General features: G+C 43.7%; 3 protein-coding genes across 8 annotated transcripts; 1 reads left to right on the top strand and 2 right to left on the bottom strand.

Annotated features, from left to right (window-relative positions):
* Positions 1–537: 537 nt before the first annotated feature.
* On the top strand, positions 538–4237 carry LOC135500013 (uncharacterized). Its single transcript, XM_064791140.1, has one exon. It carries the CDS (start codon positions 1778–1780, stop codon positions 3323–3325), a length of 1548 nt encoding a protein of 515 aa, XP_064647210.1. The 5' UTR covers positions 538–1777; the 3' UTR covers positions 3326–4237.
* On the bottom strand, positions 4238–12431 carry LOC135500012 (F-box/LRR-repeat protein 6-like). Of its 2 annotated transcripts, none has more exons than XM_064791139.1 (11): positions 12310–12431; positions 10549–10690; positions 9529–9840; positions 9051–9240; positions 8751–8882; positions 8209–8331; positions 7493–7657; positions 6810–6922; positions 6302–6464; positions 5811–5965; positions 4238–5388 (listed from the first exon to the last, which is right to left on the bottom strand). In XM_064791139.1, exons 2-11 carry the CDS (start codon positions 10686–10688, stop codon positions 5232–5234), a joined length of 1650 nt encoding a protein of 549 aa, XP_064647209.1. In that variant the 5' UTR covers positions 10689–10690; positions 12310–12431; the 3' UTR covers positions 4238–5231. The 2 variants fall into 2 exon arrangements, with proteins under 2 accessions (XP_064647209.1, XP_064647208.1); XM_064791138.1 differs by lacking the exon at positions 12310–12431 and adding an exon at positions 11067–11227.
* LOC135500007 (dnaJ homolog subfamily C member 10-like) lies at positions 12112–24120 on the bottom strand. 5 transcript variants are annotated; one of them, XM_064791115.1, is made up of 18 exons: positions 24048–24120; positions 23123–23489; positions 22527–22692; positions 22224–22274; positions 21647–21732; positions 21344–21469; positions 20931–21099; positions 20551–20594; positions 19367–19579; positions 18659–18893; positions 18306–18442; positions 16834–16950; positions 16568–16669; positions 16074–16229; positions 15268–15401; positions 14598–14799; positions 14033–14239; positions 12112–13849 (listed from the first exon to the last, which is right to left on the bottom strand). In XM_064791115.1, the coding sequence occupies exons 2-18, from the start codon at positions 23324–23326 to the stop codon at positions 13766–13768; spliced, it is 2433 nt and encodes an 810-aa protein (XP_064647185.1). In that variant the 5' UTR covers positions 23327–23489; positions 24048–24120; the 3' UTR covers positions 12112–13765. The 5 variants fall into 5 exon arrangements, with proteins under 5 accessions (XP_064647185.1, XP_064647188.1, XP_064647189.1 ...); XM_064791118.1 differs by having other exon boundaries at positions 24044–24104; XM_064791119.1 differs by having other exon boundaries at positions 24086–24104.
* Positions 24121–24976: the final 856 nt, after the last annotated feature.

The following is a 24976-nucleotide window of genomic DNA, read 5'->3' as shown; positions in this document are numbered from 1 at the left end:
ACTATGCTCACATTGTCCCAGGGAGTTGTACAACTCCCCGACTGTCAAAGCTGTTAAGAGTCCCAGGTAAATCAGCTTGAGTGGCTGTGAATGAGGACATTTTCTATTCAGCCTTTGATAGCGCATATATCATGATCTACTATACGCCCACATCATAACTCAAGCAAAGTTAATTGGTTTTGCTCGAGTGACTCCATTATGGTTTTGAGATGTGGTCTGTTTGTCTTCACAGCATTTGAAGTGGCGGGGACACCGCTGGGGACAGCCGAGGAAGATTGTCGACATGGTACAAGCACTTGAAGTATATCATGGGCCGACTGAGGACAGACGATATGACGGTTTACGCGATGTAAGTCACGATCGCAGCAACAATTCTAGACATCAGTGAGCACGTGACAACCAAGTAATGCAGTCCTTAGCAAGGTGTACATACCGGTACGTTCAATGGACTGCGGAAACGACGAGCTGAGAGAGCCTGGTTTAGTTCACAGGATTCCTTGCTGTGCCGCTGGACAATATAATCCTGTCACGTATGGACAACAGATCAGATTTCGTGAACAACATCCTGCCTTGCCTTATCCCACATCTTTCAATCATAGCCTATAGCTATGTGTCAATTAAGAGACAAGAGGCGTCTCTTGTAGTCAGTCTTGCCAGTATATGGCTCGAATTTGATGCTGGCATCTCAAAAGCGCATTTCTCCGCTTTCAGGAGAGCATCGAACCGTTCAAGTTCGTCATGGCAGACCTTTCAATAATGGATCTCTGATCCAATCTGCGAAATGCTGCGAGTCGTTCATAATTGATACTTCTTCGTTGATTGCGAATTATTATAAGCGCACGTTCGGAGAAAAAAATATGCACTCTTACTCGAAGGATAGCGATGAATAATTAGTAGTTTAAAGGGATTTGTTTCGATCGTGAGTCTTGTTTCCAATTCATAACCAGGTTCATCACGACATCAGGAGAGAAATGTCGAATCTCACGGGATACACAGAACACCAACTCGAGTGGTAAATAGGTTGGTACGTCCAGAGGAAATCAGGGGAGACAAACCCAATATTTTATTCGTGTTGACACATAAGTATTCATTGTGCGTTTCAAAACCGGTAAGTTCCGTCATAAAATGTTACATTCGAATCCAGCGGCCGCAGTCAATTTATGACTTCGTCTCAAATAATTTCACCTCATGTGAACCAACTGGATAGCAGTATTCACTTGTACTTTGATTTCTAACACGTCGTTTCAATCGTGGGGCGATTGACAGGAAATATTGCCACCGAGGCATTCATCTGGCTATGTCCTCAAGTAATCACATACTCAATATCACTCAATGGACCGAGGACGGACGCTGGCACCTATTCAAAGGAAGTGTGTGAAACGGAAGGAATAATGTGACTGGTATAGCTTAATGCTATAGACAATGCGTTACTGAAAGTGACTTGGCTTGGTCCTTTAGACAGTGTGTACTGAAAGTGACTTGGCTTGATCCTTTGGACAATGTGTTACTGAAAGGGACTTGGCTTGGTCCTTTAGACAGTGTGTTACTGAAAGTGACTTGGCTTGATCCTTTGGACAATGTGTTACTGAAAGTGACTTGGCTTGATCCTTCAGACAATGTGTTACTGAAAGTGACTGCTGGTAGGTTGATGCTATAGACTGTGTTACTGAAAGTGACCAACTGGAATTGGTAGTGGATATAGGAGGAAAATTGGAATATTGAAAGTGACTATTTAGAATAAGTGAAACGATAGTATTTAGTATTAAAGAAAGTCAACATGGGTGAGGATTTTGTGGCACACCGGCAGCAACGGACGGTCGAGATGGTCCGCATGATGAACGAGCGCGAGGAGAAGAGACTGGCGATGAGACTCGGGGTCAAGGGGGGCCTGGAGGGCGCTAGAAGGTATGAACTGAATAGGTTTAAGAAAGAGAAGCAGAGGTTAATGAGGGGGTTGGACAGGATGAAGAGTCTAAAGGCAAGACCTAGGTATAGTGACAACCTCCTACCTGACATACTGACTGTCAATGGTAAAGAGGAGCACAATGCAATTGGGGACCAGAAGGGGCTAGGAAACGATGAGAAAGGACCAATAGGGGAAGAAATGCATGTGGAGAATGACGCTAAAACTTATGATAGGACGAAAGCTTTGATTGGGTATTATGCACTCGATACTCCTAGGAGAGACAGTGATCAGAATAACCAACTACCTGAACTTGGCCACAGTTCAGGGTCGCTCCCGGAGACAGAACCCACAGATCTCGACTCGAAATCTCCTCAACATTCAAATCCAGAAAAGTCAACTGAATGCACAACTGTCGCGCCACAAGGTGATACTAACTCTTGGTCTAACATGTCCAGTTGCACTTCACCACGTTCTAAGACGAGGCACAAGAAAAGTAAGATTGAACGGATGCATGAGCGGAGTACCGCCGAATTCAAACGGGCTGAAGAACGGATGTATACCTTCATGGAGGCCTTGGACGACGGGGAGAAGTGGGAGCTCTTCTCTATGCTAAATAGTACTCTTCATAGAAAGGAAAGAGGAGATAAACCACCAAACATGTCCCCAAATGAACAAAAGAGGATAGAAGCATTGCAGAGAAAATCTAGTGTCCCATTGAATGAGATTAACATCGAGGCCATAAAGGAACATATTGCGAAAAGATTGAGTCTCGGGCAGGAGAATCAGGGGAGTTCAAGCTCACCACCTTACAGGTCGAGTCCGAGGTCAAATGGACCGAGGAAGCCTGTCATCGCCGTCAATACACCAACAGAGAGTGTGCAGCCTGTTGGTCCCAGACCCGAGCTTCCTCTCATCCAAGAACATAAACATGATAGGGTCAGACGGTGGAATAACCAACAGCAGACGATCCCGGAGGCAGAGGAGCCAACAGAGGAGAATCTCCACGGTGATCACAAACCCCGGCCGAGGAGGAGGATGTCTCATCGAGGCAAGCTGGGCACCATCCAAGAGGTGGAGCAACAAGTCTTACATCAACAGAACGGGGACCATGGTGACTGGAGTAAACGCCCGCCACCCTCACACGGCGTGTTCATTGACAACTTTGACGGACAAGTTCTATACGACCCGGAGATATTCAATCCAGATGGAAGTTTCCGGGCCAAGCATTTGGTGCCAGAATTCGCGCAGTCTTTGGCCGTGGCGCAAAAGGCGAGGTATATTCGTTACGGAAAGGACGATATCCCCGAGCATGAAAAAGACTTATCATTGGATGAAATCTTTGGCAAGTCGGAAGCGAACGACGAGATTTATCAGTTAAACGAAAAGGAGGGAGAGGCAACAGAGCACTTGTGCTCATGAAATACTTGTGTCCCCTGCTTCCAGACATTGTTTTCCCTAGGCCACATGATTTGGAAACAGAGTATTGTACATTTTACATGTAAGCTGCACAATAACCCATTTCCAAATCGTGCGACACAGGGAAAACAATTCTGGGCCAACCTGTACAATCAGCAGCTCTTCAGTCATACCTGTAGCTTTGTTTCTGTGAAACTTCACTCAGGACTTCAGAACGTGTGCAATGGGAGGAGCATGCGACTGGGATGATGAAGCAGTTGATATATATAACGGTATCTCTAGCACCCACTTAGCTTTGTCCAGAAAATGGAGATATTTTTCATAAAAGTGCACAAGTTCTAAACGGTTAATTCCATACTGAGGCCAATCAGTTACTTCCTTGTCATTCTGAAACTCAAAGAGAATATTCTGGCGTTTCAAAATGAAAACACCCCTGACACTTATTTATTGCACACAAAATGAGACTGGCCAAGAAAAAGGAAGGTGCTGCATGCTGGGAAGGGAAGTATGGAAATCAATGGCCAATGGTTAATCATGAGGTTGTGGGTTCGACCCTCCAAAGGATCACCGCCGTTTCATCTCTGTGTCCTTGGGCAAAACACTTAATCCTACTTCCTTCTCTCAACCCAGGAGTAAATAGGCACCAGGCCTGCCTAGGAAGTGGACCTGCACTGGATTAGCATCCTGTCTAGGAAAGTGATTCTCAGTTGCTTAATGCTTCCAGAAACCAAGACAAGCTGCAGCCAACATGAGCTGTTCAGTAGCACAGGGAATAGCCCAGCCATCTTTAACTGATGCTTGGTGGCGTCCTTTTGAAAAGAGGATGATCTTGACCCTTGCCCTTGGTCTTGTGCTCAATTAGAATCTGGCCAACAATCACCACAACAAGACAATAAAGTCATGTTTTATAATAGATTAGAGTACACAAATAAATTTATTTTAAAAAAAATCTATTGGTTCATTGCATTGCATTTTCTGTGTAAACGTCTCATTACATTAACATTGGTCCACGATAGAACACAGCTGCTTAAAGCCAATCAACCAACTCCTTAGTACACTTCAGAAAACAAGAGTACATCATTGTGGGGTACAAATAAATCATAATAAAATAGCGTAACATGAGCATGCAGTTTATTCAGGTGTGTCAGAAATAACTTAAAAGTGATCCTCTAATGTCGGATTTCATGCTGTTATGAGTGTTTGAGGTTCACAAAGGTGCTGCAGTCAGTCTCAAAATGAAACACCCGTACTGTAACCTTTCACTGACCAGCGGTCATTACGATGGGAAGAAGTGTTTCCCTTGTGATTATCAGTTGACCATCAGACGGAGTCATCTACAATTGCAGTACGAATACCCTGTTTTGAGAGTGACTGTAAATGGCATGCAGTTTGTGTGAGAATCTCCTCGCTTCTACCTTTAGGTGATAAACGTTCCCTCTCCTTCAATGACATGAATGAAGAATGAAGTGTTATCTGACACATCCAAGTACCACAGCTCTCCTTCAATGAAGAATGAAGTGTTATCTGACACATCCAAGTACCACAGCTCTCCTTCAATGAAGAATGAAGTGTTATCTGACACAGCATATCCAAGTACCACAGCTCTCCTTCAATGAGGAATGAAGTGTTATCTGACACAGCATATCCAAGTACCACAGCTCTCCTTCAATGAGGAATGAAGTGTTATCTGACACAGCATATCCAAGTACCACAGCTCTCCTTCAATGAGGAATGATGTGTTATCTGACACAGCATATCCAAGTACCACAGCTCTCCTTCAATGAGGAATGAAGTGTTATCTGACACAGCATATCCAAGTACCACAGCTCTCCTTCAATGAGGAATGAAGTGTTATCCATATATTGTATCTCCAGTTTTAAGTTTTCGACTCCAAAACAAGAAGCAGGTGTCACCTCCTGTCATCATGTTCATCACCAAATGTCACAATCTCCTCCCTCAGTCTATTTAAAGTTTCTCCCTCAAAGTCCTTTTTCATACCACGTGGTAAACCACGACACGATTGAAGGTTTAACTTCTTGAGATGAGGACAGCCTTCCAGAATAGACCTGAAACAGAGACTTGAGTTGAAAGCTTGGTTGCAGAACTGAAATTCAGGCTCTCCTTGCAGTGAAAGGAAGGCAGGAGCCAAGTATGGCATATCATGTGACCAATACATGTCTGAACTGTCTCACACAGAACCAGCACGATTCACACTGTACAAGGACACTGTTCATTGCTTCATACGACCCAGTTTCCTTCCTGCATGGTCACCTGGAGACCATTTGGTCATGCACTCCACACAATGCATTGCTCACACACTTTACACAATGCATTGCATCATGCATTGCTTCATTGGGACATGCACTGCCCTGTATTGCATAATGATGTCAAGACTTAGCAAAACCTGTCATTGTACTTAAAGTATCAAATATTTGTTGCAAAGCGCATCAAGCGAGTGGTTAAGGCACTGTCAAATGAACCAACTTACTTGAGCCTGGGGAAAGCTATTGACGTTCCACTCAAATTGAGGATTTGTAGTTTGGAGTGTTGTGGGTTGCTAGCAATCTTATTCATGGCAATGTCGAAAGATGCACCAGGGTAGATATTCCATGAGAGGTCCAGCTCCACCAGACTGTGCTGCCACTGGAATAAAAGAGGTGATATTGTAGAGGATTGCTAATAAGTGACATCATTTATACAAGCTCGGCTCATCATTTTGGTGTGATGGAAACCTCTTGGACCTTTATGTCACATATGTGATTCCTTTGAAAGGGTTCTCTGGCTTCAATTGCTGGGTACGTACCAACAAGGTCACACTCTGGACCAACAGTCAGGCAGAATTAGTACCAGGCTGCATTGTTTGGAAAACATAAACTTGGGGAAGGCGAGGTAGATAAACCTTCTTTCCAAGAGACATCACTTTGACATCAAGATACATCAAATCTAGCAGCGGACTACTGACATATGTGCGTTGTTTACCTTTTGCATAATGACTTGAATGCCTTCAAATCTGGCGATGGAGCACTGGGATATGAAGAGCTGTTGGAGATGTGTCGCCGGGAGGTGCTGGATGCCGTGATTGGTCACGCTGCAACAGCTACGTAGATCCAATAACTTGAGGTGCGATGATGTCTTCAGCATCCTGAAGAAGGACAATGAAACAAAACATGCAATTCTACATGGAAGAACTTTAAATTACACTATCAGGCTTAGCTGAGACTAACTACAATAGAAATCCAGTCTGATGACATCAACTTTGAAATAAAGGGTTATAACATGCAAGGGTTACAAAGATTACAGTGGGAACAAATTGTGTACAGTTGAACCTATCATGGCAATGATTTCCAATTATGATGGCTTACTTTGGCAAATTGACATAAAGAAGTTTCCCATGAAGAGAATCCTGAATTGATCATCAGATTCAACGGCCAATATTGAAATGTTTTGAGAAATAATCTAGAGAACTATATCAGATTGACTGTCATACCTTTGCAAGAATTCATCATCAATGCCGATTCCTCCAGCACTGGTTACAGGAGACACACGGGCACCAACTGCCAGGCTCAGCTCCTGCATATCGGTGAAACCAAGTGATTGGTCCTGGAATGACGAGTCGCAAATCAAATCACAAATAGACTTGCAGAGTTTATCCCAACCATTTACAATTGGTCAGCAGCGAGCTGAGATGCAGCGGCACGTCATAATGGACCGACCTGGTGTCATGCAAACAGCTAGTAGACTGCACACAACAACGCCTCCCTACGCTGCACACAACAATGCCTCCCCACGCTGCACACAACAATGCCTCCCCACGCTGCACACAACAATGCCTCCCCACGCTGCACACAACAATGCCTCCCCACGCTGCACACAACAATGCCTCCCCACGCTGCACACAACAATGCCTCCCCACGCTGCACACAACAATGCCTCCCCACGCTGCACACAACAATGCCTCCCCACGCTGCACACAACAATGCCTCCCCACGCTGCACACAACAATGCCTCCTTGCAGTCAATGGTTGCACCTCAGGCACCACAATGTGCTGCACAGTCTCAATGAGGGGAAAAGATGTTCTAAGGTCTCCTGAAGTTGTCTAGGGCAGATAGATAGGAGAGACTACTTTCACTTGTCACACCTGCACTTGAGTAATGTATTCAAATGCCTACCTTGGCAGCATTCGTTACGTTCGATCCTCTCAATCTCGTGTTGGCCAAGCGAAGAATGCGTAACTTTGGACATCCCATCTGGAACCTCTCAATATTCAGCGAGAAGAAATCTGACATGAAATTGGCATTGGACGCATCAAAACACAGGAGATTTGAACAATGTTCCTGAAACAAGTTGAAGGGAAGTGAATGTAAAGAAATGCATTTCAACAAGGTATGGTGCTAATTTATCCGAACATCCGATATCTGAAAAGCTACTCTCTGTGGTCATTTTGGAGTCTGATTCAGAGTTATTTACCTCAACACAACCATGTGTTGCAGCAAGCACAGTGCAAGGGAGTCTGTTCCTGAGCAGGGTTAAGGTAATGGAGATGAAGTGCACCTGTAGGAGAGAGCTGAGCAGGGTTAAGGTAATGGAGATGAAGTGCACCTGTAGGAGAGAGCCGAGCAGGGTTAAGGTAATGGAGATGAAGTGCACCTGTAGGAGAGAGCTGAGCAGGGTTAAGGTTATGGAGATGAAGTGCACCTGTAGGAGAGAGCCGAGCAGGGTTAAGGTAATGGAGATGAAGTGCACCTGTAGGAGAGAGCTGAGCAGGGTTAAGGTTATGGAGATGAAGTGCACCTGTAGGAGAGAGCCGAGCATGTGCTAGAGTGAATGCGAAGAAGACTTCATAGTCAACATCTGATGATTTTTGATGCATTTCCTGAATACATACTATAATACTGTTAAGTGAATTATTGAAGCCTTTCAGCGTATTACAGCCAACAGCCAAGGCCTGGAGCCGAGGACCAACTTTCTCCACCAAATATTTGAGAGATTGGCTGGATACAGCATCTGTCTGAAATCATCAAGAAGAGGTGTCATTGAGAACAAGGCACAAGTATGTGAAGACCCAACATGCCAGCAAGAGTATATCTCACCCAAGGTGACAAAGTGTCTCTCTCACTGATCACATTTTTCATCAGTGCAATCCTATGCCTAACGTCTCACATAATGCACAGCAACACAGGGCCATAACCTCAGGCAATGCAATAATGACAAGGCCAGCTGGCCAAACTTTGTACCGTTAAGGACTGATTGTGGCTGAGGGATGTCATCAACAACCACCTTCCAGGAGACAGTTGTTGTACCACTGGTACATGCAGTGTACAAGTGTCACCACAAACTGAAATCAAATTTCCTCAATGCCCGTTTTGTTTCGTGATAAATGGCCCAAAAGCCGTCATCAAAACAAATCATCATATTAGCCAGACTTACTGAGGTAGCAGAGAGGTCCAAAGAATGAAGACAGTCACATCTGTCAACAAGTACTTTTACCCCAATCGAGTTGACTTTGCTGCAACCGGAGAGATTGATGGTGTGTAGCTCTGGGCAGTTGTCAGCTATGGCCTGAAAGACAATATATAGATTCAATGCCACATGACGTCATTGTGTTGGGCAGTAAGGTTGACCAATGACTGGTCAGTTTTAAACTCAGATTGGCAAAGCAGGGACCAACCTCACAGAATCTGCTCTGTAGTGTGGACCGACTAATAGGTTATGCCACTGTCAACTTACCTGAACACCTGTATTGGTGAGATGCTTCCATCCATTCAGCTTGATTTCCCTCAGACACTTGAATCGATTTGGACAGAGATACACGAGTGTGCTGTCAGTGGACTTGACCCAGCCAAAAGACATGTCCACAACATGCCAGAGGACTGGACTCTGGGACACCTCCCTCCACAGGCGACACGTCTTAGATGCTCTGAAATAGTAAACAAGCTGGATTCATTCCTGGCCACCATGAAGTGCTCTCATGGACTGCAAGTCCAAACCAGCTCACACGTACCACTTTCAAGGCAGCACCTGGCACACTAACAAATGCATGGTCAAGGAACTTAATAACCCAATGTGATGCTCAACTATCCCTCTAAATCATTACACAGAAAACAGAATTATTAGATGACCCAGAGACTGTTTTCAGAAGAGAAATGTATCTCTAGACATCCTTATCCTGTCTCAATGCTGTGTTCTGACCACTAAGACAACCAACCTGGCTAAGAAAGGTAGTGCCCCGCCATCCATCCGACAAACACACTGGAAGATCTTGAGCAGAATCTCTGGAGGCATTTTCTTCGCCCAGACATCAGTGTACCTCTCTCCACCTGATTCGAACGTTGTCTTCTGACCATTATTTGACAAGGACGACTTATCATCAAGTCTACTGGGTTTCTTTCTCCTATCTTTGGAAGACAGTCGTTTCATTGATTTGGAACGCTTGCACCGTTCACTCTCTGAATCAGTCTCTTGATTTCCCGAAGACTTTCGTTTATTTTGAGCCTTCTTTGAGCCGTTGTCAACTGGGCTGAAATATAACACGCATGACTTAACACATTGACCCGGGATTGAGCCTTTTACTTTTTAGTACCAAACCATTGATATCATCAAGCAGAGATTGATATTAGTCCGCAGAGGAAACAAGCAATGTGTAATAGTGTAGGCCTACCAATTAATTTAATTAATTAGTAGCGGTTGATCAATTGCTATCATTCTGAACTATCTTCATTGCACCGGAGTCGACTCCACTATATCGGAATAAGATCACAACCTGTGTTGGCAGTTCGCCAGTTGTGTAACATTGTAGTCTACTAGTACTACCAGTAATACCAGTCATGATCGGACGGTACGGGGTACTCAGTCGGTGTCTACAGGACTGCGCTGAAGGGCCTACCTGTCATTCTCGGAGGGTACTCAGTCGGTGTCTACACGACTGCGCTGAAGGGCCTACCTGTCATTCTCGGAGGGTACTCAGTCGGTGTCTACACGACTGCGCTGAAGGGCCTACCTGTCATTCTCGGAGGGTACTCAGTCGGTGTCTACACGACTGCGCTGAAGGGCCTACCTGTCATTCTCGGAGGGTACTCAGTCGGTGTCTACATGACTGCGCTGAAGGGCCTACCTGTCATTCTCGGAGGGTACTCAGTCGGTGTCTACACGACTGCGCTGAAGGGCCTACCTGTCATTCTCCGAGGGTACTCAGTTGGTGTCTACATGACTGCGCTGAAGGGCCTACCTGTCATGATCAGAGGGTGCCCAGTCCGAGTCTGAGCTATCAGACTGCCATTCCTCTCCCTCGCGTACACTGAATGAAAACAACATCGGATTCTTGCCATCTCTCGGTGCTCCCAGGATTCCCTTCTCACGACGTGGCATGGCTGCAGAACAAATATCACCAAACAGTGTAAGGGGATTGTAAACTCGTTCCCAAATATCACCAAACAGTGTAAGGGGATTGTAAACTCGTTCCCAAATATCACCAAACAGTGTAAGAGAACAAAATAGTATAAAAGTAGGAAATTCTTAAACTTTAAGAATTTCCTTCCCTTTCCACAGGGCTTCAGTGGTGCCGCCATCTTGGATCAACGAAAGTTGGTCTGAGAGAGGGCCAACTATTTTTGCCTACAACTGAATGATATTGTCATTGTCATTCAAATAAAAGTAGTTTTTGTGAAAGAATATTATTTGGACTAGTTAGAAATATCACAGTTTCAACAAATTATTTGATAATTAGTCCACATTTGGAGACTAGACCTCGCATTTCCCCGTCCACAAAGTCAAAGGCCACTTCGAAAACCTTCAAAAAAGCCCGTCCACTCATTGATCAAAATCACCCATCAAAATAATTTTTTTTTCTTTTTATTTCGCTGACCCATTAAAAAGATTATAATGCATAATATACTGCAATTTCTTTTAAATATATTGAAAGACAAAGAAATGCCAGCCCACCGTCCACACTTTCGTCCACAGTTTACACATACCCGGGAAGGTCAATGTTATTTTCAATCCACGACTGCAGGTCACGTGATCATTGAGATTTGGCGGGAATGAAATTGTAAACAAACGCACGTGCGCAGTTCAAATGTCAACATGGTTCGATGGGATGTTTTGAAAAGGATTTCTTAGCATTTGTTAAGTGGGGGACGATCGGTAGGAGCTGGGTGACACATTTGTGGTAGTTTGTCCAGTTAGGGGATGAGGACTGTGTCTTGCAGCGTATATTTGTCTTTGTGTATGTACTACATGCAATACTCGTACATTGGGAGCGAATAGGCCTACTGCCCATGCCGTACTGGCAGCCTGAATAGTATCGACTGTATCGTTGTTGCTTTGAAGACTTGAGATTTCGCAGGAAATGTAATTGTAAACTAACGCACGTGCGCGGTTCAAAGTCAAATGTCACCAAACTGACGCGGGTGGTTGCTGGACTTGGGTTTTGGCAGGGGCTGAGGGTTTACGTAACTAATACGGTATGTACAATTAGGAGTGGGTTGACCGTGGACCGGTGGTGGTGGGGGGGGGGGGGGGATTTTGTGTACCGACACTGTACATTTTTTTAAACGATTTTTTGGCATACGGGGATTTTTGGGTACGTACTTTATAGTAGGCCTATGGGCCCTTAGAGATGAATATATCAAGAGGCAATGCGAGCCGGAGCCATTCGACAAGATATTGAATTGGGGGTAAGCTGGTAAGATGATCTCGACAAATGTGCAAAACGTGTAGATGTATTGCCACTAGGCCTATATATTGCAAAATCAGCTGAAAGTCACCAGTTAAAAAAAGGTTAATCACGATATTCCATCAAGAATGTATTTATTGCTAGATGCATGTACATGGATCAAATATTATGAAAAAACAAAAACTTTCAGATTTAACACTGTCATATCCAGTGAAAACATGTGAGTAAAAAGTTCTAATGGTTTAATCAATACCCCACTTTAGAAGTTGGCCCGTACCTGACACTGGTACGGTTTGAGTATAGTCTCGCACGTACCGTATATGACCTGTAAGGCATATCTCCTTCAAAGAAAACACTGTTGTTTCGTTGGGCAGGGCCAGTAGCAATAGAACAGAGACTTATATCGGAGGAAGACTTCCAATTTATTCTTGCTGAGCAACCACGCTGTTACAACGACCACAACAACACTAATTCCAGAACGACCGGGTGTCTCACACTTCAACCGAAGACAGAAGCAAATATTGATAACTGTATAATAGCATCACGCAACAACTGTGTTGCGCTCAAATCAAATCATGCATAATCGGCATCCTCACTTTGCCAGTTGTCAATCATTCCTGAGTCCACATTTTAGCAGTCTGCCATTATCTCAAACCGTACCGTCGTCATATCCGGGCCAACTTCTGAAGAGGGGTTAGCCCATCATATAGCCTCAATCCACCACGCTGTACATAGAGTCTATGTGCTACCTCGAAAAAAGCCAGGAATTCCAGCCCAAACGATGAAAAATGGGAAAACCCCTCGGTGTAAAAATAGTTTGACATCACAAGGCTAGCCAACTAATCAGGCCATTGTTTCATCAACTTATCATTTTCGCAATAGGCACCTAGCACTTCGTCCCATTTTGGGACGAAGTGTTGGTCTAAAGAGGGGTATGCATGCCAACCTGTTTAATTCCCGCATGAAATTCCCAGGGGATAATCCATATCCATATATGGTATTGAAATGTGGGCCACGTGCGTTTATAATATACATCACATGACCTGGGATCGCATATTGAAAATAACATTGACCATCTTATGACAGACATTAATACAGACATCTGGGAACAAGCTTACAACCTCCAGTCCCCAAAAAGTCCCTAAGCAAACATAATATTCAAGCATATTACAATAAGTTACCGCCTCATCACACTACCAGCACTGCGCAAGGAGTATGATTTGGTCCACTACGCAGTCTTTTGTGTAGATGATTTACATTTCCTGCACTATGGATGGGGGGGTCTTTGAATGTGACGAAATACAAAAACGGCTTGGTATGCCGAGACGGAGCAGGAGTTCGGCATGTGCCGAGGACTGGTAATGATTCTGTGCGCGACCGTCATGGGCTTCTTGGTTGGTAAGGAAAAGGCAAATTTCTTGTGAGAAAAATCAGAAATAGAAATGAGATTTGTGCTCATTTACAGAAGAAGAGGCTGGCATATGGCAAGACTAGGGTGTTGAAGTTCATCTTCTCACAAAACAAAACTCGAGGTTACCAGTTACGAAACCTTTCTTCATTCAGTACATGCATACAGGCAGATAAAACCTTAACAATTGTAAGAAACCAAGAGGTTCTTTCTAAATATGACTTCCCCTGACATTTCTCTCCCCAAACTCACAAGTGATCCTTCTTAATTCATTCAAGTCACAGAACCATGGTTTCATCCATAAAAAATTGCCTTCTTTCCTTTACTGCATAATTTCACGAAACTAACGAGGAAGTGGAAAGGTCAAAGTTCATCATGAAAAAACATGTCCATGAAGTCATCACCATCACCTTCACTTTCACTTTCTTCCTGTGTGTGTCCATCTCCCTGAAACAGAAATCAACATGTCATTGAGAAAGAGAAGTATTGCTTAGAGAGCTGGGCTCATGATCAGGACATTGCTTGTTCTTTGAAGGACCCCTGTCACAAATTAAGCACACTTCTGGCAAACTGTAAAGCACAAAAAATGTCCGTGTTTACCGTAGCCAAAGTTTTAAGTATCCAACTTACCCGAGGAAAGTGATGGTTAATAAACTGTATGATGTAGTCTCCATCCGCCTGTAAATCCTGTCCGACCGGACTCTGCTTCCTGCCATTGCTAGCCCCGCTATAGAAAAAGACTGATGGGTAACCTTGGATTCCAGCTCGCCCACACAAGTTCTGGTTCTTCCTCTCATCACAGTTTACCTTCCCACAGCGGGCTCGACCTGCTACCTCCTGAAACACACCCAGTGAGATCAGTAAAAATAGAGAGACAGTTTACAGAAATGGGGGGGGGGGGGTTCCTGCAGAACAAACTTAGTCTTATCGGCCAGAGCCGGGATGCAGATAACCCAACTCCCATATCAGCATGGTTATCATCTACAGCCTGGTTGGTGGATAGTCTCGCCTCCCTCAGGAACAGACACAGAGTCTAACCCTGGATTGAAGAGTTTATCAAACTGATGACTGGCCTCCTGCAGGAACAAACTCGCATACTCTAGGAGGGGACAGCGAGCAGTGACGACTCATATACTATATTCTGTGCAGTTCAACAGAGGGCATATCCATGGTTACCGGTACTGAGTATACTTACATGAGCAACTCTTTCAAAGTTTGGTGCAAAATGTTGACAATGCCCGCACCAAGGGGCAAAGAAGTCAACCACCCAGGGTTCTTTACTTGATAATACAATTTTATCAAAGTTGCTGGCATCTATTACTCTCACTCGACTTGGAAGGTATTCGTAGATCCATGCCCTGAGGTTTGGGGCATTTCTGAAGAAGCCGTTGTATGTGCTGGAATAAAATAGAAAACATGCGAGTGCATCAACAATGAAAGCCTAACAAACATGCCTAGCTTGGCATGAAATCAAGTGAGCATTGTTTGATGGTATCCTTATGCACAGTTAAGACTGTCTTCTCCTCTATATACATGTAGGAATATGTGATGACCCCCAGCCAGTACCACTTGCTTCACTTGGCAAACTCATTCAACAGAGCTAGGCTTGTGTCATTGGTAGAACAGAGAGTTGGTACTAACATGAATGAACAGCACATCATTATTTCTTTGAAGTCTCTTGAATGCTTAAGATGAAGCAAGATGAAGCAAGATGTGGATGATATGATGCGCTACCACGGTAATCGAACAAATCAATAGTCATCAGTATGGCCATTTACACTCTGCTGAAATGACTTTAAAAGTAGATGAGAAATGAAGGTATGAAATCTTTTAGAGGAGGTTGACAAGAGTTGGACATTACTTACTAATACGTGCCAAAAGGTCCGTTTGGATATAAGCGGATGGCTGGATAAGACTGGACACCATTACTCACGCACAGTGGCTTGTGATCCTGGCAGTTGACATGGCCAACTTTGACCTGCTTACTACCAACAAACATCTGAAATGAAATAGCGTTGATCAATCAGGGAGGTTTACTTGAGCGTTGATCAATCAGGGAGGTTTACTTGAGCAGAGTGAAACTTGACAGTAAAAGTTTAACTGGCTGGTCTAGGCATGTGACCTACGTGAGAAAGCTCGCCAAAGGTCATCCTGGCTGGTCTAGGCATGTGACCTACGTGAGAAAGCTCGCCAAAGGTCATCCTGGCTGGTCTAGGCATGTGACCTTCGTGAGAAAGCTCGCCAAAGGTCATCCTGGCTGGTCTAGGCATGTGACCTACGTGAGAAAGCTCGCCAAAGGTCATCCTGGCTGGTCTAGGCATGTGACCTTCGTGAGAAAGCTCGCCAAAGGTCATCCTGGCTGGTCTAGGCATGTGACCTACGTGAGAAAGCTCGCCAAAGGTCATCCTGGCTGGTCTAGGCATGTGACCTTCGTGAGAAAGCTCGCCAAAGGTCATCCTGGCTGGTCTAGGCATGTGACCTACGTGAGAAAGCTCGCCAAAGGTCATCCTGGCTGGTCTAGGCATGTGACCTTCGTGAGAAAGCTCGCCAAAGGTCATCCTGGCTCAAGGCATTGTGCTACCAGTAACCCACTGACACAGCAACAATGTCGCAAGGAGCAGTGCACAGCTTACTCCAAATTGAAACTTAAACCTGAGTGCCGTTTCGTTACCTTTGCCAGTCGTGTCCATTCAGGTGCTAACTGCTGACATGGACCACACCACGGCATAAAGAAGTCAATCGCCCACATTGTGCCAGCATCTTTATTCTCAACGAGGGACTGGAAATTTTTGGGCGTCAGGATGATCACTGGTGGATTCAATGTATCCTACAAGTAAAAACCTCATTATGATAACCATTTCGTTACAGGCCAACCTTGTTCAGGTTAACATAGAAGTTTCTTGTAGCTCTGATGAATCTGGTAAGGCAAAAGGAAACAATCAATAAGACTTCAATGTATAAGCCATCATACTATTGTATGTTACACAGTTAGATAAGTCCTATATAGACTTGTGTTCTGTGTGTGGTGCAGTGTTTGTTACGGCGCCTTGTCAAGGATACGCCTATTATGTAAACTGTCTCCCTGCGGAAAAGGTTCAGTTTTATCTCAGAATGTTGCCCAACACCCGCACAGGGCTAGAGATGACAATGCAGACACATTCTTACCCTAATAAACTCTACAATACTCCTCGAGTTATGGCGACCCCTGAATGTATGTGGGATGGATCCATTATAGAATACTGTTGTTGGATACGAGCGGATGTTGTACTGAAATCAATCAAATAATAAGATATTTTGATAATAAAATAATAATGACATATTTTACAAAGCGCCACTTAAAAATTAATTATCTGTGGCATCAGACTGTCTATTCATGATGGGAAGGGTTTGAAGGATTGGGGCAAGCTGTCTTCGCAAGAGCTCCCACTTACATTTTGACATAGAGTACCGTGAATCGTACAATCAACTGTTCCAAACTTGGTGTTTATTTCTGGTTCCTTTGATGCCTTCCTAAACTCCGGCAAGAGCTGCATACATGGAGGACACCACTGCAATGAAAGGAACAGGCTTATGTCTACTACTTCTCTGACCAGTATAATGTATCCCTTGGTTCATCATTACATAACAGAGCCAGGCATGCATCGCAACCTTATACATATGTATCCCTTGGTTCATCATTACATAACAGAGCCAGGCATGCATCGCAACCTTATACAGTGGAACCCCGGTCGGCGACCACGTCAGTAACGCGACCACCCCGCGAACACGACCAAAATTCTCCGGTCCCGAATGGTTTTCTCTCTAATTCCCATTAACTGGCCCTCGCTAACACGACCACCCCGGTACCCAGACCGCGACCACCAGCTTGGTCGGTCCCAAACTGCAAATTAACCCCGCTAACGCGACCATGAGGCCTAATTGCCGTAATCAACCATGACTGCATGGTATCAATTGGCACCTTCTCGCAAATCCGTGTTGATAATTAGCACCTCGAACACAATGACCATGGGAATCCATATGAAAATAAATGATGTGTAAGTGAGTTTGATCTTGGAGGAACTATACTTCAAGTATAATTCCTCCAAGGTTTGATCAAATGTAAGCGCAAATAAAATGAAGAATAAACTTTCTTTTCGACTCACGGTTTGTTTTTTCATCATTTAGTATTAAATGATGTCAAGAGGCATGCACACGTAGTTTTTAGGACAAATAAATTATGTTGATTAGTAAGAGTACCGATACTCAAAGTAAAGAATGCTTACTACGTCGTAATGTTGATAAAATATGTTATTAAAAAGATGATTTAATCAGTACCAGTTCAAATTGGCTAATGTTAAAGCAGGAAGACATCAGGAAGAATTCTCAACATCTTCTCACATCACCTCTCTCAATGTTAGCGGGAATATTAGCTTGACATCAAGAAGGGCAGCTGCCGATGGTGTGAATTACATGCTTGTTCTAATTAGCATGCTCAAGTTTTAATGTAATGTTTGGTCTAATTAGCTCTCGTCAGTTTATTTACTCATTTACATAAGTTGCAAATTAAACGCAAAACACTCAAGAAAATGATTTTTTATTCGTAATATACACACAGAATTATCGAATCACCCGGTGGCGTAGTCATTAATGCATGTCAATGTACACACAGCAGGACGATGTTTTGGCGGGAAAACCTACTTATGATTCTTAAATTCACTAACGCGACCACCCCGGTAACACGACCACTTCGGCTTAGTCCCTTGGGTGGTCGTGTTACCGGGGTTCCACTGTACATATTGATATGTTGCACTAACTCTAGGTGTCAAACAAGCTTTCCTTTCTATCTGAACACGCAGTATTTCATCTTATGATGTCCTCGCAAATGCTCTGTCATCGACGAAAAACAAGCATTACTTGTACTTACTGGAGCATAGAAATCGACAAACCAGTTATCCTTACTCTTCACAACGCGATCAGGGAAGTCGCCAGGGCCAAGGATGACAACTGGAGTGGTTGCACTGTCCCTGGCAAACACAACAATATCATGGGCAGTCTGACGACCTGTATTGGAGAATAACTCATCTTAATCCAACAAGTCATCATAATGAATTGATCTACCATAAGTATCACTCTGTCAACTTGGGCACTGGGAGACATACTGTAAACCAGGAGACTTTGTTCCATCGCAAATTAGTCTTTACTCCCGAGTACAATTTGAGAAATTTCAAAACCAGCCTTTTGAAAATTGCCGGCAAACAGTGTGATTTGAATACCTACCATGGTGTATTTCATGACCTCCACCCTTCTTGAACATGGTAAACGTTGGTAACTTATGAATGTGGAGATACTGACAATCCTTTATCTGTATCCTGCAGTCCACCCTACCAACATTAAGTTGGTGGTTGTCCAGCATTGCAGGCAGTTTACGTAGTTCTAAGTCATGTGTATCTCCATCCGTGAAGTGGATCAACCATGGCTTACCCAGGTTTGCCTTCAGGGCTGTGCGAGCTTTCTGTAATAAACATAAACATACAATAATTGGTCTAAAATCCAGATCAGAACTAAATTGGATGGTTCTAAATTTAAGAAAGGTTGGAGCCTATTGAGGTTTAGGGTGACCATGGACATAGCAAGAGGGAAGTCAGAAATCACCAAAACATGATTTTGGCCAAAATATTTCAAAAAGTGTCATTTTGTCCTTTGCGTCTCCAAGCCCCAAAAGACGGCTACGCCCCTTGACTGATGCACAAGTGTTTTCACTAACAATCATGCCTGAAACCTTCAAGAACTAATCACCAAAAATAACCCACTTAGGACGTCTGTTTGGTATTCCAACAAAGACCAAAACAGATTTCAAAACATAAAGACCTGGCTGTCACAACTGAAGCCAAGTCGCAAATGCAAAGCCTTTTTGTAACTGTAGAACCTAGCCCCTGCTTACAGTCCCTTTAAGAGTACATGGAAGTTACAAAATGGTCGACTCACACTGAATGCATCAGCATCCAACACAGGCATATCAGGTAGCTTCTCAAGGACGATGAAGGCCAACTCCTTCGCATCAAGTGTCGTCATCACTTGACCATGTTTCTTTGACACCTCTCCGGCTGGGAAGAAGTATGTTCCATATTCATAGCCAAGTTTTGAACACAACGCTTCTTGCTTGTGGCAGTCGACCATACCAACATTGATCAGCTCATTCTGTAAGCAATACCAGAACATTTACCGACACAGATGACAAAAAGTGGGGAATTCTAAGCACCCATTGACATCGGCACTGAACATCACATTTATTTGCCCCTGCTGGATTAGGTCGGACTATAAATAGAAAGGCGGGAATAGGGCTCATTCAGTTTTGTTTTTCCTGGTGGCTCACTAAAGTCACTTTCTGCACATGGAGCTCACGCATATGGCAGGGCAGATGTTGCATGCACATGGAGCTCACGCATATGGCAGGGCAGATGTTGCATGCACATGGAGCTCACGCATATGGCAGGGCAGATGTTGCATGCACATGGAGCTCACGCATATGGCAGGGCAGATGTTGCATGCACATGGAGCTCACGCATATGGCAGGGCAGATGTTGCATGCACATGGAGCTCAGGCATGTGGCAGGGCAGATGTTGCATGCACATGGAGCTCACGCATGTGGCAGGGCAGATGTTGCATGCACATGGAGCTCAGGCATGCGGCCGGGCAGATGTTGCATGCACATAGAGCTCAGGCATGTGGCAGGGCAGATGTTGCATGCACATGGAGCTCACACATGTGGCAGGGCAGATGTTGCATGCACATGGAGCTCACACATATGGCAGGGCAGATGTTGCATGCACATGGAGCTCACGGATATGGCAGGGCAGATGTTGCATGCACATGGAGCTCAGGCATGTGGCAGGGCAGATGTTGCATCACATGGAGCTCACACATATGGCAGGGCAGATGTTGCATGCACATGGAGCTCAGGCATGTGGCAGGGCAGATGCACATCAGTTTTCATGCAAATATATGCTGTTCTGATCATGTAGCTGTCGGTTGTTACACGCAATGGAGGAAACCCAAACCCCACTTTTCAATAGCCGGCAGAAGCGGGCCTCCAAAAAATGTTGTTCCTTATTCTGACCAAAAGCCGAGTTGAGCAAGTTTTCTATGAGGGTCAAAGGTCGTGACTTACCAACATAGCAGCCAGTTTCAGGCATGTTTTGCTTTCCAAGCAATCTGAAAAGACAATTTCATAATGTTCAGGGTGGGGCTGAATGTGCAACTGCTTGTCTGGAGTCATGGCACAGAGTTGCATGCGTCAGTGTTGCTTTGCGCTGCAGTGCGTCTGGACTTCTGGGCCAGAGTTGCATGTGTCAGTGTTGCTTTGCGCTGCAGTGCGTCTGGACTTCTGGGCCAGAGTTGTATGTGTCTGTGGGTGGGTGAGTTGGCCAAGGCCCTGATCTGTGTTTCTCTTGGGTCATCAGACTGTACACCTCAACTAACATGAATCCTCACCAGGTTGGGTACATAATACCAAAAGAAAAAGAGAACAACAAGCGTTGATTTCCTTACCACCTCCTTCACCACAGAATGTAATCAGCCACGGATTGTTCACTCTATTAGCACTCTTCAGCTCAAGATCAAAGTTGGACAATGTCAAATCAGCAAATGATGCCTTGAGAAACTTCAGCGCATACTCGACAAGGTTCTCTGTGTTGCGTTGTCCGTGGTATTTCTCAGCCTGAAATTACAAATATAATTACAGGAAACGATATGCCTGATCATCTGATTTGATTGTTTCCCTCATTACACAAGCTTTGTTGTCAAACCAATAACTTGACACCAACAAAATAAATCAAGCGGTTCCCAGTGTAGGGTGTTGATTTTCTTAACTTTGTGGATCACCACATCACTGATTGTTGAATTATCTGCCGCCCTAACCCAAACTCTCTCCCAAACAACCCTAACACTAACCCACAACTTACCGAGGGGTACATAAGTAGGGATGGATATCCATTGATTCCCTGCTGTCGACACAGTTGCCAATCATCGCCACAGTTCACCGCACCGATACGCACCACACCCTCAAGTTCTCGAGCAACTTCACGCCACTGAAAGAGGGAACATGCTTCAATATGATTAATAACACTGACAAGGGAATCCAACATCACAAATGCGAGCAGAAACTAACTCATCATAAAGAAGATGAAGGGAATTCACATTGAGCTCACAGGACACGGCTGACTCTTATCTTAACATACACAGCCACACATGCATTGTATACTTACAGATGGTGCCAGATCGTGACAATGACTACAGTGGGGCGAGTAAAAATTGACGAACCAGATGTCATCAGAAGCCTTCACAGATTGTTCTGTAAGAGATAACAATGGGAAGATAAGCTAACCCTGCCACAGGTGTCACTGGATGACAGATTTGATTAGCACTGATCAAAAGATATTGTGCTTCAGAAGAATTACACATGAAACGTAAAGGAGAAATGTAGGCATTTCAAAACCCCCAAAACTACACTGAAGATGTTAAAAAGGGTTAGGGTTAGTTGCTACCAGTACCATAGCTAGGTCATGGCTAGAGCTGCTACCAGTACCATAGCTAGGTCATGGCTACAGCTGCTACCAGTACCATAGCTTGGTCATGGCTAGAGCTGCTACCAGTACCATAGCTTGGTCATGGCTACAGTTGCTACCAGTACCATAGCTAGGTCATGGCTATAGTTGCTACCAGTACCATATCTAGGTCATGGCTAGAGCTGCTACCAGTACCCATAGCTAGGTCATGGCCGGAGCCCCTACCAGTTGTACTGTACAATAGCTAGGACTAAGCCAGGGAACGGATTCTCCTTACCAAAATCTATTCTGCTAAGAGTGATGATTTCTTTATCTTCATCATATAAACCTGAAAGAAACCAAGGTCACAAATAATAAAAGATGATCACAAGAGACTCGAGTCGTTCTTCCTTCTTTCCATATATCTCCATTATGATTATTTGTTGAACATGGTTATCAAAAAAGTGCTCACAGATGACTTTTGATCTGGAATAGTTTTGGTATTTCTCATCAATGTTTCATAACGTTTCTTTTCGTTCAGGTTGAGCCTTATCTATCATATGATAATAGCCCATAAACCAGTTGCCATGGTAACACGTACCAAACTCCTCCTGATAAAAGTTCCAACTTTGATACTGATTACTGGGGTGATCATCCTTCAAGCCGGCCTCGCCGTATGTGTCATACTTTTTACGAAGATCTGCATCCTTCAACACTTCATAAGCTCGGTTGATCTTCAGAAACTTGTCGTGAGCTTGTGGATCATCCTGAAGAAGAAGAAGAATTCTATAATGGTTTTTTCAATATACAAAGTTCATTTCCCTTGTCAGGTTGTCACACTTGCCTGGAACTTGACCCAGGTGCATTTAGAAATGGATTCCGGTGCCAAATGCTTATGTTGTAATGCTGATTGTGCTTATGTTGTAATGCTGATTGTGCATCTCATCGGAGTTCTAGAAACTGGGCTGACGTATAGAGTCGGATAACATCCCCGCTTGATATCAGACTTTCAAACCAAGCTTTAACTTTCACCTATTCAGAGACAAAGGCACATCCACATCCATCTACACAGCGACCATTGACTTTAACTTTATTCAGAGACAAAGGCACATCCATCTACACAGCGACCATTGACTTTAACTTTATTCAGAGACAAAGGCACACCCATTCCCAATCCCATAGTGACCAATGACTTACCGTATTTTTGTCCGGATGATGAGTGACCGCTAACTTTTTAAACGCTCGTCTTATATCTCGGTTATCAGCATCCTTGGCGACGCCGAGTAACTTATAATAATCCTCGTCTCCATGGACTCGTATTGAGTCCATCAACAAGAGCAACGTTAATAAGAATATTAGAGAGACTTTGTTAAACTGTCGACGAGATTCCCACAGCACCATGTTTGATCAGAGATTATGCGGAGATTGGAATGTAGAGCGTCTGCTGGTAAACCAGGCTGAGCAATGATACTTCGTTGTGGACAATTTGTGGTTCAGTTATTGTTCCATTTTCATGTGGAGATGTTAAATCACGAGACCAGTTTTCTCAATCCATTCTCTACACCTGAAGTGAAATATAAATGTGAGATGAAATTCATAATCTAATTCATAAAAGAAATTCGGCAGAGATTTACTGAGAATTGCCATTTTGGACAGACACAAATGACAACACACATATCCACACTAGAAACAATCAACTAATTCCTTTTGTTATTAATATCATGACGTTTTTGACTTCCAAAACCTTTCAACTGAATACAATAATACTAAACACAAACCACATTTGGCTAGCCAATACTATAATATAGGGCCTAATCACCACAGAACAAGAATACGACTGGCCTACACGGACCCACATAAACGGCCTATCACATTATTCACAGTTCCACACGTGGCACACTGTCACTGTCCCATGTGTTGAGGACATCAATAAACATGAGTGTCGAGCATGTGTCGTCCTGTTCATTGATCAGTCAAAGCAGGACTGTCATTGAAAGTCAAAGCCCAAACCAAAACCATCCAATCAAGTTAATTTTGGTTATGGCTGTAACACAGTTACAACATGTTTGATCAGTCAAATGGTCCAAGAGAAATCACAATATATCTTAGGAATTGTACCAACAGCATATCTTTAGACTTTACCACAAGTGGACAGTTTACCCATTTCGGCCATTTTCACGGCAGGGTCTATTCTACAGACCAAAGACTTTACAGACCTCGTTTTTTGGCTCTCACTTTTTTATTAGTGGAGATTTTCATAAAATCTAAAGTGATATTAGACCAGAAACAGATTCCGCATATGCTCAGAAAGAATTTTTTGAAAAAAATTAAATTTTAGTACCTTGATTTTGAAGAAATAAAAGTCTGTAATTCTCAGAATTCTAAATATGAAAAAACAGACCAACTTCAAAGGCAAATAAAGATATGTTAAAAACATTTTTTGAATAAAAGATTAAGTTGATTATGTGAAGTGATACAAAGATTATGAATATGTCAACAAACAATCGATAATTTCAATAGTTAAAGAAATATCACGAATTTTCTGAACACTTTTCAAAACGTCAACAACAAAAAACATGGTCGCTGTATGGTCCAGAGAGGTATTGCGGTCATGTCTTATCTGTGCTGTGTATGGCTCATCAAACAAAAACAAAACATGCATTCCAGATGTCTTTGATGTGGCACACATAGGAGTATCAATCTACGTGTCCTTGATATGCTACACAAGTGTCTTTGCTTTGGTTTGTCTTTATTTGCGGTAATAACCGCCCATAGTAAAGGCCTTGACACAACCTAAAAACTCTGAAACAACTACCCTCTGCCAGCTGGTTATCTGGTCAGGTTGGGAAGACCTTGACACAACCTAGAAATTACACCAATGTTACCACAAATAAACTTTCGAGACGACAGGACAGCCTATACGTGACAACCATAATCTTCCAGCTGGTTATCTGGTCAGGTTGGGAAGACATTGACACAACCTTCAAAGGGTCATTTAGCTGTAGGAGACAACATTACACTTGCGTTCTACATGGGTGACACAAGACAACT

The sequence above is a fragment of the Lineus longissimus genome, chromosome 15, assembly GCF_910592395.1.
Source record: "Lineus longissimus chromosome 15, tnLinLong1.2, whole genome shotgun sequence".
Taxonomy (NCBI): domain Eukaryota; kingdom Metazoa; phylum Nemertea; class Pilidiophora; order Heteronemertea; family Lineidae; genus Lineus; species Lineus longissimus.
The sequence above is the reverse complement of the archived record's forward strand: the minus strand, read 5'-3'. Positions and strand labels throughout refer to the sequence as shown.

Bases quoted from the DNA above. Each gene is read 5' to 3' on its own strand.
- LOC135500013 (XM_064791140.1), top strand. From the start codon at position 1,778: ATGGGTGAGGATTTTGTGGCACACCGGCAGCAACGGACGGTCGAGATG.
- LOC135500012 (XM_064791138.1), bottom strand. From the start codon at position 11,133: ATGAGTGGACGGGCTTTTTTGAAGGTTTTCGAAGTGGCCTTTGACTTT. The intron at 10,691-11,066 runs GTCTAGTCTCCA...TTTGTTCTGCAG, and splicing joins TGTGGACGGGGAAATGCGAG to CCATGCCACGTCGTGAGAAG. The intron at 7,658-8,208 runs GTATGTATTCAG...AACTTGTTTCAG, and splicing joins ATTCACTTAACAGTATTATA to GAACATTGTTCAAATCTCCT.
- LOC135500007 (XM_064791115.1), bottom strand. From the start codon at position 23,326: ATGGTGCTGTGGGAATCTCGTCGACAGTTTAACAAAGTCTCTCTAATA. The intron at 22,693-23,122 runs GTAAGTCATTGG...CTTCTTCTTCAG, and splicing joins ATCATCCGGACAAAAATACG to GATGATCCACAAGCTCACGA. The intron at 20,595-20,930 runs GTAAGGAAATCA...TTGTCTTTTCAG, and splicing joins ATTCTGTGGTGAAGGAGGTG to ATTGCTTGGAAAGCAAAACA.